This window comes from Phyllostomus discolor, chromosome 15 (genome assembly GCF_004126475.2).
Source record: "Phyllostomus discolor isolate MPI-MPIP mPhyDis1 chromosome 15, mPhyDis1.pri.v3, whole genome shotgun sequence".
In the NCBI taxonomy this organism is placed as follows: Eukaryota; Metazoa; Chordata; class Mammalia; order Chiroptera; family Phyllostomidae; genus Phyllostomus; species Phyllostomus discolor.
This window is the reverse complement of record NC_040917.2, coordinates 16548728-16562283: the sequence shown is the minus strand read 5'-3', so window position 1 is coordinate 16562283 and position 13556 is coordinate 16548728. Positions and strand designations below refer to the sequence as shown.

Here is a 13556-nt window from a genome sequence, read left to right as displayed (position 1 = left end):
GCATCTTGAGGTTGTGGAGAGCCTTACTCTCAGAGAAATACCGGACTGAGATTGAATTTCAATCATGTGATTTGGATTAGTTATACTTTAACACTTTTGACCTTCAGTTTTCTCTGTAATGGTTTAATAATATCTTCCGAGAGGTGAAGAAAGTGTTTCACATAGTGAGATGTTGGGGGAAAAAAACACACCATATTTTCAATAGCCCTTTCGGGGGAAAAGTACTCCTGCAGACAAAACCTGCTCCATGTCCTTCTACGGTGCGTCTGTGGTAGCCCTAAGGCAGAAGACGCCTGAAACACGGTTCTTTGTCGGTGTCTCCAGTGTATTTAGAGAAGCTATTGGTTCTCTGGCCGTAGCACTAAGTAGCAATAAGTCAGCTTCGTTCCAGTGATCAGAAATGAGGCCATCATTCTAGGCAGCGCATCAGGCCGTTTAGAGGAACTGTTTTATGTTAGAATCGGTTGAAGAACCACGGCACGGTGCCCCCAGACTGCCTTTGTACCCGGTGGGAGAAACTTCCAGCATCTTTCTGCACCCCCTGCCCGTATGCAGGCCCCTTGGGTGAAACCGCTGATCTTGCCCAGTTACGGGGCGAGGTGCTCCCTCCACACACGCAATGCGCTAAAGAGATTTAAGGTCGCCCTGGTTGTCTTTCTACCCACACAACAGTCTGTGTCGTAAAATGAGCCAGACTTAAACTTGGCTGTCAGCTAGAACCTCCAGTTAACGTTTGTCACTTTCCTCCGTCTTAATTGGAAAGATGGGCCTTTATTTCTCTGTCCAGACGTGTTGTCCTCTCCCTGCTTGTCTTCTCCCCCTTCTGCTGTAGTTGTGTATCGCGGGGCCATTACGGAGGCCTAATGCTCCTGTAGCCCGCCCTCCCCTCCCCCGCCACCTGGCTTGTGGTCAGGCCTTGCCACACAAAGTGTGTTCCAGCAGCGTGGGTGTGCCCCACTCCAGGTGGGCTGCACCAGAATCTCATTTTAACAGCCTCACCTGGGTGTTTGAGAAGCGCTGGGTGGTGGCGTGTGTTTTACCTGGAGAAATCCTGCTGTCGGGAGTGTCACTGTTCTGCAAAGGATGGTTGGCTGCAATGTGCGGCCTTGTTGGTGATCCGTTTCCTGTTAGGTTGGGTGTTGGGAACCCGAGGAGGCAAGGGGGTCCTCCAGAACACGTCATCCAAGCTTGTGAATGTGGCTTAGCAAGAAGCCCTCCAAACCCTGGCCGCAGGCATCTGGCCTCCCCGTCTGAGGCTGTGTCTGTCTCAGGTTCTTTTTTGGAAAACGAAGTGTCGTGCCTGCCATACCTGTTTTTCTGAGGGCTGTTAGGAGAGGATCAGCTCAAGAGAGGTCATGCGTGAGAATGCATTTGGAAATACCAGAGGGGTATGCTGTCGTGGCTGTGGGCTGGGGATGGGGACAGGGTCCCTTCAGGCTAGACGAGCCCTGTGCTCGTTAGGAGTGGCGATAGCTTTGCTCAATGGCTTTTGCTGTGGCAACTGGAACAGGTCTGTGTACCCTTGTCAACGTTACCTGTAGATTTCAACTTGACGGTTTTCTGGCTGCGCCAGCGGTTCTGGCTTCTAGCCCCAAGGAGTTGCTGTGAGGTTTTCGTAACACTCTTTGTTACATGTGGGGCCACCTAAATATGTTGCATCCTTTGGGTAAATTGTGTGTCGTGAGCATCTTTTGGCATGGAATATATTGATAAGTAAAACTTCCGTAATCCAAACAGACCCTATTCTGATTGTGGTCGCATTTTCAGTGAGATACTACTTCTTGTCTTTGCAGCGTGGTCATTTCCTTGTATCTTACAGGTGTTCGGTTCTGTGAGTCCCAAGCCAGAGCAGGATGTCACTGAGCGACCTTTCTAATCACATGAGCTACGATGACTTTTCTCCCTGCATTTCAACACGATCGAAATGTGTCGTATTTCTTCTCTATTGTGTCTTAACGGAACTAGTCATGATACTTGGGGTTCATAGATAGCTCTGGTCCAACAAGCAACAGTTAGGTTTCTGAATAACTTAATTATTAAATACTAGTAATAATGACCTTTTGTTCATTATTAGTCATTGTGCTAGCAACTTTGTGTTTTATTAAAATCCTATGTATTCAGCCCTGGCTGGTGTGGCTCAGTGGACTGAGTGCCAGCCTGTGAACCAAAGGGTCTCTGGTTCAATTCCCAGTCAGGGCACATGCCTAGGTTGTGGGCCAAGTCCCCAGTAGGGGGCGCATGAGAGACAACCACACATTGATGTTTCTCTCCCTCTCTTTCTCTCACCTTTCCCCTCTGTCTAAAATTAAATGAATAAATTAAAAAATCCTATGTATACAATAGAAGATACATTTGTAGTAAAAGTTGCATAAAATGTGAAAGCCTTCTCCACCCTTCCAAATGAGCCTGTCCAACTCTCCAGGGGGAAACCATGTTGGCATTGTCTTACATCCTTCTAGAAAGTACCTTGTATATTCTAGCCATGCATGTGTAGTGTCCTTGCATTTCTAACCCAATGGACTCCTTCATGTTCCGCAGCTGGTTTTATTGACACAAAGATGTACTCCGGACTTCCTTCCATAGCAATAATCCTGGTGCAGCTCATTCTTGTTTGTTGTTGAACAGAATACTCTGTGTGTGGACATGGCAGAATTTAATCCTCCCATGGAGAATGTAGATCGTTTCCAGCTTTCACTGGCACGGTGGTGCAGTCAGCAATGTTATCCGTGCATTTATCTTCACACATTGTTCTAGTAGGTCCAAAGGGTAAAGGCCGAATACCATCGTTCGTTAACAATGAGAGTTTTTAAAATTTGACTAGTAGTTTAATGTTACTCTCTTAGAAGGTTGCATCGATTTGCATTTCAAACAGCTTTCACTTTTTAAGAACAACCAAGACTTAGAGACCTGAATAGTGTAAGGAACTACTAACCAGCTACTAACTTTGACCCAGGTTCTCAATGTTAGTAGCTGGTATAGTCAACTGTCAGATTCAGACCTACCCAGGCTCCTTCTTCCACGACACAGAGGTCTCGGCTGCCATTTTAAAACGTACTTTTGGCTTTCAAACTAGGAAGCGGCATTCTGTATCTTTGTAATGTTCTCATCACTCAGTGAAGCAATAACAATTCTCCCCCTATAAAGGCACAGCCCTTTACAGTTTTCAAAACATTTTTACATTCTCGTATTACTGCGAGATGAACATCGGTTATTAGCTTCATTTATACATGGGAAGAACTTAGATTCAAAGGGAAAAACTTACATTTTAAAACGTAATCAAAACGTGGATCTTAGCCAAAGGCCTTCCAGCCCCCACTCCACTGAAGCACCTTAAAATGCGAGTAGAAAGGGTGAAATGGGGAAAGTGGGATTAGTGGCTTTGTATTGCTTTTGACACATCACACGCATGAGCAACAGGAAATCCACTAAAGCATCTGGCCACGGGCCCCATCACACCTGAGCCAGCGCCTCAAGACGAGTCCTCTGCTGGCAGCGCCTGCGCGTTATGGCCCCGGGGAAAGCCGGTGATTTCAGCGTAGCCGTCTCCCAAAGCCGCTCCTTGCGTTCGGTCCAGAACCGACTCGAAACTTCCACCATGCGTACTGGCATCGCTGCGTGTATCAGGAACATTCCGTTTACTGCCACACCAGCGTTCCCTCTCGTGGTGTGGACTCTTCCTCTGGCGCATCTGCTTTCCCGTCCTTTCCTAGGCTCAGGCCAATTGTTTTCCTCCTTTGTCTCCGTTCCAACGAGATGAGATCTCTCTCAGCCTCGGGCAGCTCTTGACCCCGACTCAAGCTCTGCTGGCCCTCCCGGTCCCCTGCATTGCTGCACAAATGCACCCACGGATCGTAATTCACGCACATTTCTGAGAACAATTTCTGGGTTTGCTTCTGCTTATTTTTCACTTGTAATTCATCACTTATTTATAAAGTCAATTTGGTTTTTGCTCATTTTATGATGAAAGACCCAATCACAGAAAGCTCATGTGACTTATTTCAAACTACAAGCCAAAGCCAGAGTTCAAATTATTCTTTACTATCCACTAGTTCCTACTTCGCCGCAAGAAGTCTCCAAGTTACGAAACAGGTTTCGTTCCAAAACTTCATTTGTAAGTCAGTTATTTGGCATTGGAACTGCATTTCACCACAGTGGGGGGAAAATGTTATAAATGGTGATTAAGTCCCTTGGCTGGCCTGCAAAAATCTGTTTAACTCTTCTGTAACTACAAAATGATTCGCTTGTAATAAAAATCAGAGGGAATGATAGTTGTAATTCTGGTTACAAAGAAAGAGAAATTGCTTTTTTCTGAGGAGAAGCAGATTCAGTTAAACGATAAGGAAATAAAAGAAATTGACAAGAGCCCAGAGGGGGTTCCGGGGCACTTTGAAGGCTGTCGGAGCTGGATGACTCTCTGCTTTAAGCCCAGTTTCACTTGAAAACTTTTGAAGATTTTGTTGTTAGATACTTCCCACTAGCGGAACTCACCTGACAGCTGTGATTAGCGTCAGTAAGATTGATGGAATTAAATACTTTAAGATTTTATTTTTTTTAGAAGGGAGGGAGAAAAGAAGGAGAGAAACATCAATGTGTGGTTGCCTCTTGCACGCCCCCTACTGGGGACCTGGCTTGCAACCCAGGCATGTGCCCTGACTGGGAATCGAACTGGCGACCCTTCGGTTTGCAGGCTGGCACTCAATCCACTGAGCTGCACCAGCCAGGGCTCAATTAAATACTTTTTTAAAAAGAGACTCTCCGAGATATTAACCATCCTGGAATGCTAGAACCAAACCCTCAAACCAGAAAAAGTCCTCCTTCCATCCTCCCCCGATGGAAGGGTTGGCGGAAGTCGTGGCTGGTCCCATGCATCCCAGCAGATCCGCCACCTGCGGTAGCTCAGCTGAGGACAGGAGGGAGGGCTTGGTAGCAGGAGTGGTGGGTGGCGGTTTGTGCCTTAGCATTCGCAGAGTGAGAGGCTCTGCTTCTGGGACATGACTGCCTTTAACTCATGTTTGCTTCTTATGTTGCCTGCATGGCCTTTCACTTAAGTATACAAATAAGCACCTTAAACCTCAGCTGACTTTTTGAAATCTAATGCCTTTTCAGGTGGCCTTTCTGCTTAATTGTTTTCAGAGCCTTTGCATACCACTTTTTTCTTCTATTAACAACACAAGGCAGGCTGTATTCTTTAGTAGGCAGAAGCTTCAGTGAGCAGACCCGGCTGAGGCGGCACATGTTAGTAACGTGATGGGAGGGAGATGGGTTTGCGCCCCCGGGGCAGGGTAGGACTCTTCCCAGCACCCCGCCCTGCCTTCCTGCTACTTGGATAATATGCATTTAGCTGCCATTGCTTTGTGATGGGTATGGTATTTGCAAGTTTTATAAAACATATAAAGCTATGTTTTATAGTGTATATTTATACCACGAGTGACTCAGTGAGGAGAGAGCCACCGTATTTACGGTAACAATTCAGAATCCCTCTCCGCAGCCGTTCTGAAAGGCAGCTGGGGTCGGCTGGCCACTTTCACAGGCAGTAAGGCTGACAGGGAAGTCACGTCTACCTGACTGATAGTTTAATGTTCTAAATGTTTAGCCTTTTTCGCTAAAACAATTTGTGACATTCGCTTTCTTAGCTTTGATCGTTCTGTAATGGAATTGGTGTGAGTGTGGGCGGGGGTCTGAGGAATTGTATCTAAAAGGTGAACAAATTAATGATGCTAACTTTGCACCCTAGCGTACGGGTATCTTCCGGGTGTGAGGATTCGGATGGACACTCGATGCGTGGTTTTCGGCCCGTCCTGCTCAGAAACGGGCCCCGTTGAGGGGCTTTCAGGCTGGATGAAACAGGTGCGCACTGAGGCCGAACAGAGGCGGTTTCGTCCGGTGCCCGTGTGTCTGTTGGGAGGTGGGCAGAGCCTGGGGGGAGATTCCTCCAGACGCCGTTTCCCTCCTTGGAAGGATGCTTCGCCAGAAGGGCTAGTGAGCCAGAGTACGGATTTCTTTTTTCTCTTGTTGGCTTTCCCATGAGGTTAAGTAGACCAATAGTAGCATTTGATGTTCCATCTTTGTAACTGCACATTTCCAGATTGTGTGTGTGTTGGTCAGCGGGGGGAGTCGGGGAGCGGGGAGGGAGGAGGTTGTCTGTTTTTGCTTTTATTTGTTGACTGGGCAGACATATGCTGCTGGTATTTGAAGGGGTTTTTTTCCCACTTTCTTTTTTTATTTTTTATTTTCCCATTGAAGGCCTGGACCCTTGGGTGGACAGGAAAGTTAGGAACAGAAATCTCATTTGAGGCAAATCCCATTCATAGTATTATTATCTTTCTCACCTGCAAGCCATGCGTGCTACCTGTAGTGCATAACATAAAAAAACGAGTGATAAGTTCCTGGCGACCCACGTGGCAGGTCTGGTCACTACTTTTTCAGCATTACATTTACTGGTTTAGAAGATAACCCTTTCGCCCTGGCTGGTGTAGCTCAGTGGGTTGAGCTGCAAACCAAAGCATCACAGGTTCGATTCCCAGTCAGAGCATATGCCTGGGTTGCAGGCCACAGCCCCAGCAACCGCACATTGATGTTTTTTTCTCTGTCCCTTTTCTCCCTCCCTTCCCTCTCTAAAAATAAATAAATAATAATCTTAAAAAGAAGAAGAAGAAGATAACCCTTTCGTGCCCAATATCTCTGTTGCCAGGATTCTTTGCCTAGCTGATTAGTGTTTACCTCCTTTCGTTTCTTCTTATTCCAGGACCTGAATCACTTCAAGGAAAACATCCTATTTCCTTGACATTTTTCTAAGACATAAGACAATTCTTAAGATTATTCACTTTATTTTAACCTACACAGCTTTTGGGCTTCTGAGTGGCCCTTGGTTTTGCCCCTTAAACTCCTGTGTCAGGACCCCCCAAGCATGGCATTGTGGAAAAGCGGAAGGATGATACTGGTATTCTCTGTCTTCCTCCTCCTCCCCACACACCCTAACGTGTTCTGATTTTTAACTGTTACTTGTGCATCCAGGACAGGGAGGCGGGCAGGAAGTAGTCGGGAAGGTAAGGGACAGCAGAGGGTTCTCGGGTGCTGTTGCTGGCTTGGTTGCACAGCAGGTCCAGCGAGTGCTCTCACAGCTCCCGAGAGAACGCATTTCCAAAGGGCTGTGTTTGAGGACCTTTCCCACAGGTTTGCCCGCCCGGCTCTAACTGGATGGTTTTATCTCCTCATCTTCCCTAGGGTCACGGGACTGGGGCATGGCTCTGAGCAACGGCAACAGTGATTTTGGGGTTCTGAGCCCTGGTGGCATCTCGGCCGGGGCGGCCCATCCCAGTCCCCTCCCCGCCTGCGACGGAGACCCCGCAGCCCAGCAGCTCACCCCCAAAGACGCACCGAGAGCAAAAGTGAGCCCCAATGGATGCCTGCAAGCGAACGGCACGGTCAAGTCCTCCTTCCTGCCCGTAGACAACCCCAGGGCGACTCCGCTGCTGCCCCAGTGCTGCCCACCCTGCCCGTACCACCACGCGTCCACCAGCCACAACGGCCACCACGAGGGCCCTCCCGAGGCTGGCTCCACGCCGCCTGCGGCGCTGGCCGCCTGTTGCATGCAGGCCCCCTCCGAGTACTCCGTGGCTCTCTGTCCCCACCACGCCCCCGTGTACCAGACCACGTGCTGTCTTCAGCCCTCTCCGTCCTTCTGCCTGCATCACCCGTGGCCCGACCACTTTCAGCATCAGCCTGTGCAGCGGCACGTAGGCAGCATAAGGTGAGTGATTGGTCCTGAGCTGTGCTCGCGTGAGCGTTCAGAACCCCACGTGAACGTGGTCTGCTAGCGGTGCTGTTCCCAGAGGGGAGAAACAGGCGGCAGAGAAAGAAAAACCAGTGAAAATGTGTGTTTTGTGGCCTGTGCAAAGCCTGCCGGAATGCAAATAATAGAATGTTATATCTGTTCAATCTATTTGTGTCTCAGTCCACTAACCCATCGCTCCCTGCTCCCTCCCTGTCTGCCAGCTGCCCCTGCTAGGCCTTGAGCTCCGAAGTTCAGTCAGATGTTTCATTAGTAAGAATTCCTGTTATTAAACATGAGGAGGCTGCCTACACAGGAGCCTTTGATTTTTCTATTATTGATCATGATCAAGGATTGTGGAGGGGAAAAAGTACAAAACCAGTTACTTCCTTATGGTTCCCTGTGGCTGAACATGCAATGCCCCTTCCCGTGGCTCAGGTGACCGTGCCTACAATGTCCCCTCACGTGCCCGGGTGACGACATCACGGTGTTGCGATCAGACGAAGCAACCACTCCTTCACAGCAAATGTCACCTGCAGCGTGGGACCTGAAAATACTTTCTGTGAGTGTTTGCAGATCTAGTAGATTGAAAGCCCTAGAAAATTCTCGGTCGTCTTCAGGTCTCCTCCACATCACAGCCCACCGTTCGTTCTCTCACTGTGGAGCCACGTGCGCTGCAGGCGGGCGCTGGCGGTGCATTGTGTCAAATACCAAGTGCTTTATAGAGACCAGGTATTCCTTTACATGTCCGGGTACTGACAAGCTTTAAAAGAGATAGAAGAGAACACTCTCTTTTTAAAATTAGGGTATGATTAGCCCTGGCTGGTGTAGCTCAGTGGAATGAGCTCGGGGCTGTGAACCAAAGCATCGCAGGTTCGATTCCCAGTCAGGGCACATACCTAGGTTGCAGGCCATGGCCCCCAGCAACCACACATTGATGTTTTCTCTCTCTCTCTCTCTCTCTCTTTCTCCCTCCCTTCCCTCTCTAAAATAAATAAATGAAATCTTTAAAAAATTAGGGTATGATTTACATACAGGGAAATGCTCGTTATCTTAAGTCGGCAGTTTGGTCCGTTTCAACACGTGTGTCCGCCAGTGTAACCAACCCGCAGCTGGTTCGCTGTGGGACGTTTCCCTCCCCCCAGAAAGTTTCCTCACGCCTCCTGCTAGGCATTTCTTCCCTCTTCTCCCAAAGCAAGCCCCTGCTCTGCTCTCCCTAGGTTTGTTTCGCCTGCTCTCAGTTCTACGTAGAATTTCTTCTCTTCCCCCGAAGCTATCAGAAGCCGTTGCTGTTCTGATCTCCATTCGTTTGTTTCGCCTACTCCCAAACGTCTCGGAGTGGAATCACAGTGGAATTCACAGTGGAATTCAGAGTAACTACTCTTCGGTGTCTGGCAACTTGGACTCAGCTAATCGCTGGGTGGTGCGTTCCCTCGTTGCTGCCGAGTAGTGATGCATCGTATGCCTGTAGCAAACTCACTGTTAATGAAAGAGTCAGCTCTCAAACGCCTAAGACCCGGGAATGTAAAGTGCAGCCTGGTGATGAGAGATGATCACACTGTGTCGTGTGTTTGCGAGTTGCTAAGAGAGTAGGTCTTAAAAGTTTTCATCACCAGAAAAAGAAGTTTCTGTAACTGTGCATGGTAACGGCTGTTGACTAGACTTTCTCTGGCGATATCATTTCGCAATATATCACTACAGATATTGATTCATGGCATTATATGCCTGAACCTAATATAATGTTATATTGTTATATAGTTCATTATATTTATAATGTTATATAGTCAATTACATATCAGCTTTTTAAAGAATAAGATCCAGAGAGGGATAAGGAATAAATGTATTTCACCTTTGTAAGGTTTTAGATGCCATTGAGATTGTCTGGTTTGACCCTAAAAAGAAAGGAAGAGAAAGGTGGAGGAGGGGGGAGGAGGATGGGGGAGGGTTCCTCTGCTGTGTGTCTCTACGTTGTCTGCATACGTTTTTCCGTGTCCGACATTGAGAGTCCCTTCCGTACAAAACTATGACAAGAACAGTGCACCAAAAGCCCATTCTAGCTTTGACCTGACCGCCACCTTGTGTTGCATGACCAGCTTTAGGCGCTTCTACTTTAAAATTAACTTGTGTACGTAGCTGATGTTGAAATTGCATGGTCATAAATATGATCTTTTCAAATTGTAAATTATGTGGTTGCAGAGTGTGAGATAAGGTAGATAATTCTACATTCTGAAGCTGATCCCTCCTTTAAAAAAGCTTCACAAAATATTAACACTATGGGCAAGTAACCGGCTCTTCCAATATGGTGGGTGGGTCAACATTTCCCAAGACTTGGCTTAGCATTTCTCAGAGACCTAATTTTAAAGGAGCAAGAATCTTGTGAACGAACAACTTTAAATTAAACAGAGTGGCATTCAAACACAAACTCATAAAAATGCATATTTGCCCATCATGAACATTCATAGAAGAAAACTGGAATAGTATGTGAGAAGTTTTTTATGTTTAGAATTTTATCTCAGGATTCTGAGGCCTTTTGATCAGCTCTTTGTAACAAGACATAGAATCTTTCCAATGCGCCTTGCAAAGGAATGCTTTGCGTCCAGTTGTGGGCATGACCTCCTTTATTGTGAATTGTGTGCTTCCGGCATTGCTTTCCGATTTTCTACGTGTATCTGCGTACGTAATCAAAGTTGACTGAATACTTACGCTGTAATTCTAAGTAAGCTGAGACTCATTTTTGCCTTCTGAGAGCTATAAGGTAGCAGTGGGAAAGGAGGACAGAAAAGCAAACAGGCAGCTACAATATTGTCATGAGTGCTACCGGGACGAACTCACAGGGCTGCAGATGTGAGTAGAAGTGGCAGGTAGAGAAAGGGTTGTCTCGTGGACGTGGGAACAGTTTGTGCCGCGATGCACAAAGCAGCGTGAGCACAGCTCCCGCACAGCCCAGCACAGCTGGGACCTGGCAGCGGGAGAGCGTTGGGAGAGGCGAGGTGTGCTGGGCCGAGGCCCAAGGATGCTGCCACCCTCAGTAAGGACAACACTAGGCTGTGAGTGCTGAGGCACTGCGGCTCAGGCCGGCATGCACTTATTATCTACAGAACTGTGCTCCGGCCGCGGCCCTGGGCCAGGTGTCGAGTCTCTCCTCAGGCCAGTGAGAGATCCTGGGACCAAATGTGGACGTGAGTGCATAGCTGCTGGTGAGGAAGAGCAGGGCAGTCGAGAGGGTCCTCACAGGATGTCCTTCCTCTCTTAAGAATACTGAAAATCTCCCTGGCTGGTGCAACTTGGTAACCGAGTGCTGGCCTGCAAACCAAAGGGTCTCTGGTTTGATTCCCGATCAGGGTACGTACCTGGGTTGTAGGCCAGGTCCCCAGTAGGGGGCGTGCGAGAGGCGACTGATCGATGTCCTTCTCACACATCAATGCTTCTCTTCCCTTCTCTCTAAAATAAGCAAAATCTTTTTTAAAAAGAAATACCGGAAACCAGGATGTTATAAGCACTGTCTTTCATTAGTTCATCTACCCAACACTTCCGGGGAAGTATTAGAAACAAAGGTTCTAGAAGCGGGTGTCCACCATCGAGGAACTTGAACTAAGTTTCCTTTGTGTTTTCTTTTATGATTTTATTGCATGTTGCTTTTGTACTGCAAATACCAAACACCTAACGAGCGTGGTTCACTTGCTGCTTAAGAGGAGCCTGTGACCTGGTCAGGTTGGACGGTGTGACAATGCCTGAAGGTGCCTGCGAGGTCGGCGGCCTCCGACCCTCAGCGCTTTCCACTGCCGCGGGCGCCGTGGGCCTGCACCACAAATGGCCCGGGTGGCTGGCACTTTGTTTTATTATCTTAAGTTTTCATTTGTTTATAAAGCACTTAAACCATAGAAGCCTATTCTAAAGAGTCCAATAGAAACTAATTTTATCCCAGCTCGTTTGCCACTTCCTTCCCATTGTTCTCCTTCTCTTCACCCGACTGGTGTGGTGCAGGAGGTTCGCTCTCGGCCCTCCTTGAACCTGTAAGGCTGTCGGGAATCTGCCTGAAATGTTCGTCGCTGTCATTCACCTCTGTGGGTTTTTGCTGTTTCTTTTTTTCCTTTTCAAAATTCTCCGTTAATCTTCTGATTGATACAGTTCAGATCACCTTTAAATTCCTTTTATCCCCCAGTATGAAGTAGTTTAAATAGATCTCAGTTTAGAGCCTCCAGCTTTTTCATCTGTGCATCCTGTCCTCATCCCACCCACCGCCCAGCCATTCACGAGCATCGCCGGTTAGAACCCAGGCATTCCCGACGGCCGACTGTCGTCTCGGCCCCCGGGAGACAGGGCCTGCGCCCACATCGCTGGGCAGTAAAATACAAAATGAGTCTAAGAAGTTCCCTGTGCTGGCAGAAACGGCAGAGGACTCCGGGCGTTCAGAGGTGGGAAGGATCCCTGTCGGTGGACGCGGTTGGGGACAGTCAAACTGAGAAGAGAGAACTCCAGCGACCTCGAAGGGTGACCAGGACACGAGAAAGGACTGGGGGAGGCGGACCAGGAGGCTCGGGGGCTGTAGCCAGAAAGCATGCAAAACTGAGGCCACAGAAAGCAAAGAGAGCAGGATGGCCAGAGGGAAGGGGTCATTTGGATGGTCACGAGTGATGCTGGCTTCCCCCCCCCGCTCACCGTCCACAGCGCCCGCCGTCACGTTGCCCAGGAGGCTGCATGCTGAGTCTGCCCCTCATCCTTCGGAGATCTGGAAAATGTCTCTCCGGGCCCAGCCACATTCCATGTGCGACTGGCTGAAGCGAACTATTCATTGGGGATCTTCTTATTGCCATATTAAATGGAAAGGGTAATGGTTTATGACAATTAATAAGGAGTTCTGCATCCAAAAATAGCATACAAAATTTCTAATCCAAACCGTACTCACCCTTTAATTTGGTGTTGCGGAGAAATGTGCCCGAGCGTACCGGAGGACTTCGTAAAGGATACTTGGCCGTGCCACGGGCTCATTAGCATGCTAGGGAACCTGTGGTGGTTTTGGGTGCTTGCCAGATGCATTTTTATTCCCCTGAAGGTGATTTCGGGGACAGATGGTCAGTCCGAATGTTCCCGGGGGCACCTGGGAGGCACGGCAGCCACACGGAGCTGGGAAGGTTCGGCCCGGAGGAGCCAGGCAACCCCCGGCATTAGCTCAGCCCCTTGAAGGTTAAATAAACACTGTCACCGCACCCTCCCATACATTGTGACTGTATAACTTTTTTTTGTAACCTATATTTCCTTTCTCTTTTGGTTCTTTATTAATTTTCCAATTTCTGACTCACTTTTCTCGGAGGTTTTCTTTTGGTTTCCCCTTAGGACACTAGTTACTGTCTGTGAAGGGCACTCTGCAGAAATAAGGGTCCTTGTCTCAGGGGGCGCCAAGTCGTGGCTTCGAGCGTCGTGTTCTGAGGCGTCTTGCTTTGCCACACCCGGCCTTCAGCGGCCCACCGCCTGCCCCTGCCTGAGCCTGGTGATGGCGTTATGGGGCTTCGCTAGGAAACTTGAACCAGAAATCACTTGGAACACTTCATCAGCAACGTAGTGTAAATCTGGGCATCGGCACGACCCCAGAGTCTCCGATTTGCCCAAATCAACCAGGCTCAACCCAGATGGCTTTTCCAAGACACGGGAGCAGTGAACGGGGAAGTTCAAGGTTAGTTACTCAGCTATTTAGCAAGTAATGAATGAGTACTCACCAAGTGTTCGGTGCTGGGGACCGAGTTAGAAACAGCCATATTGGCCCCCAGCCTCAAAGACGTGGCAGTGC

At 48.4% G+C, this 13556-nt stretch overlaps 1 protein-coding gene across 3 annotated transcripts in view; it reads left to right on the top strand.

The window, feature by feature from the left end:
- The window catches only part of DISP1 (dispatched RND transporter family member 1), a 143530-nt gene that overhangs the window by 88961 nt on the left and 41013 nt on the right, over nt 1–13556 (top strand). For all 3 annotated transcript variants that reach the window (XM_036016114.1, XM_036016115.1, XM_028531227.2), the window contains one exon: nt 7225–7750. In XM_036016114.1, coding sequence (XP_035872007.1) covers nt 7225–7750 — 526 coding nt within the window. The remainder of the gene's footprint in view (nt 1–7224; nt 7751–13556) is intronic.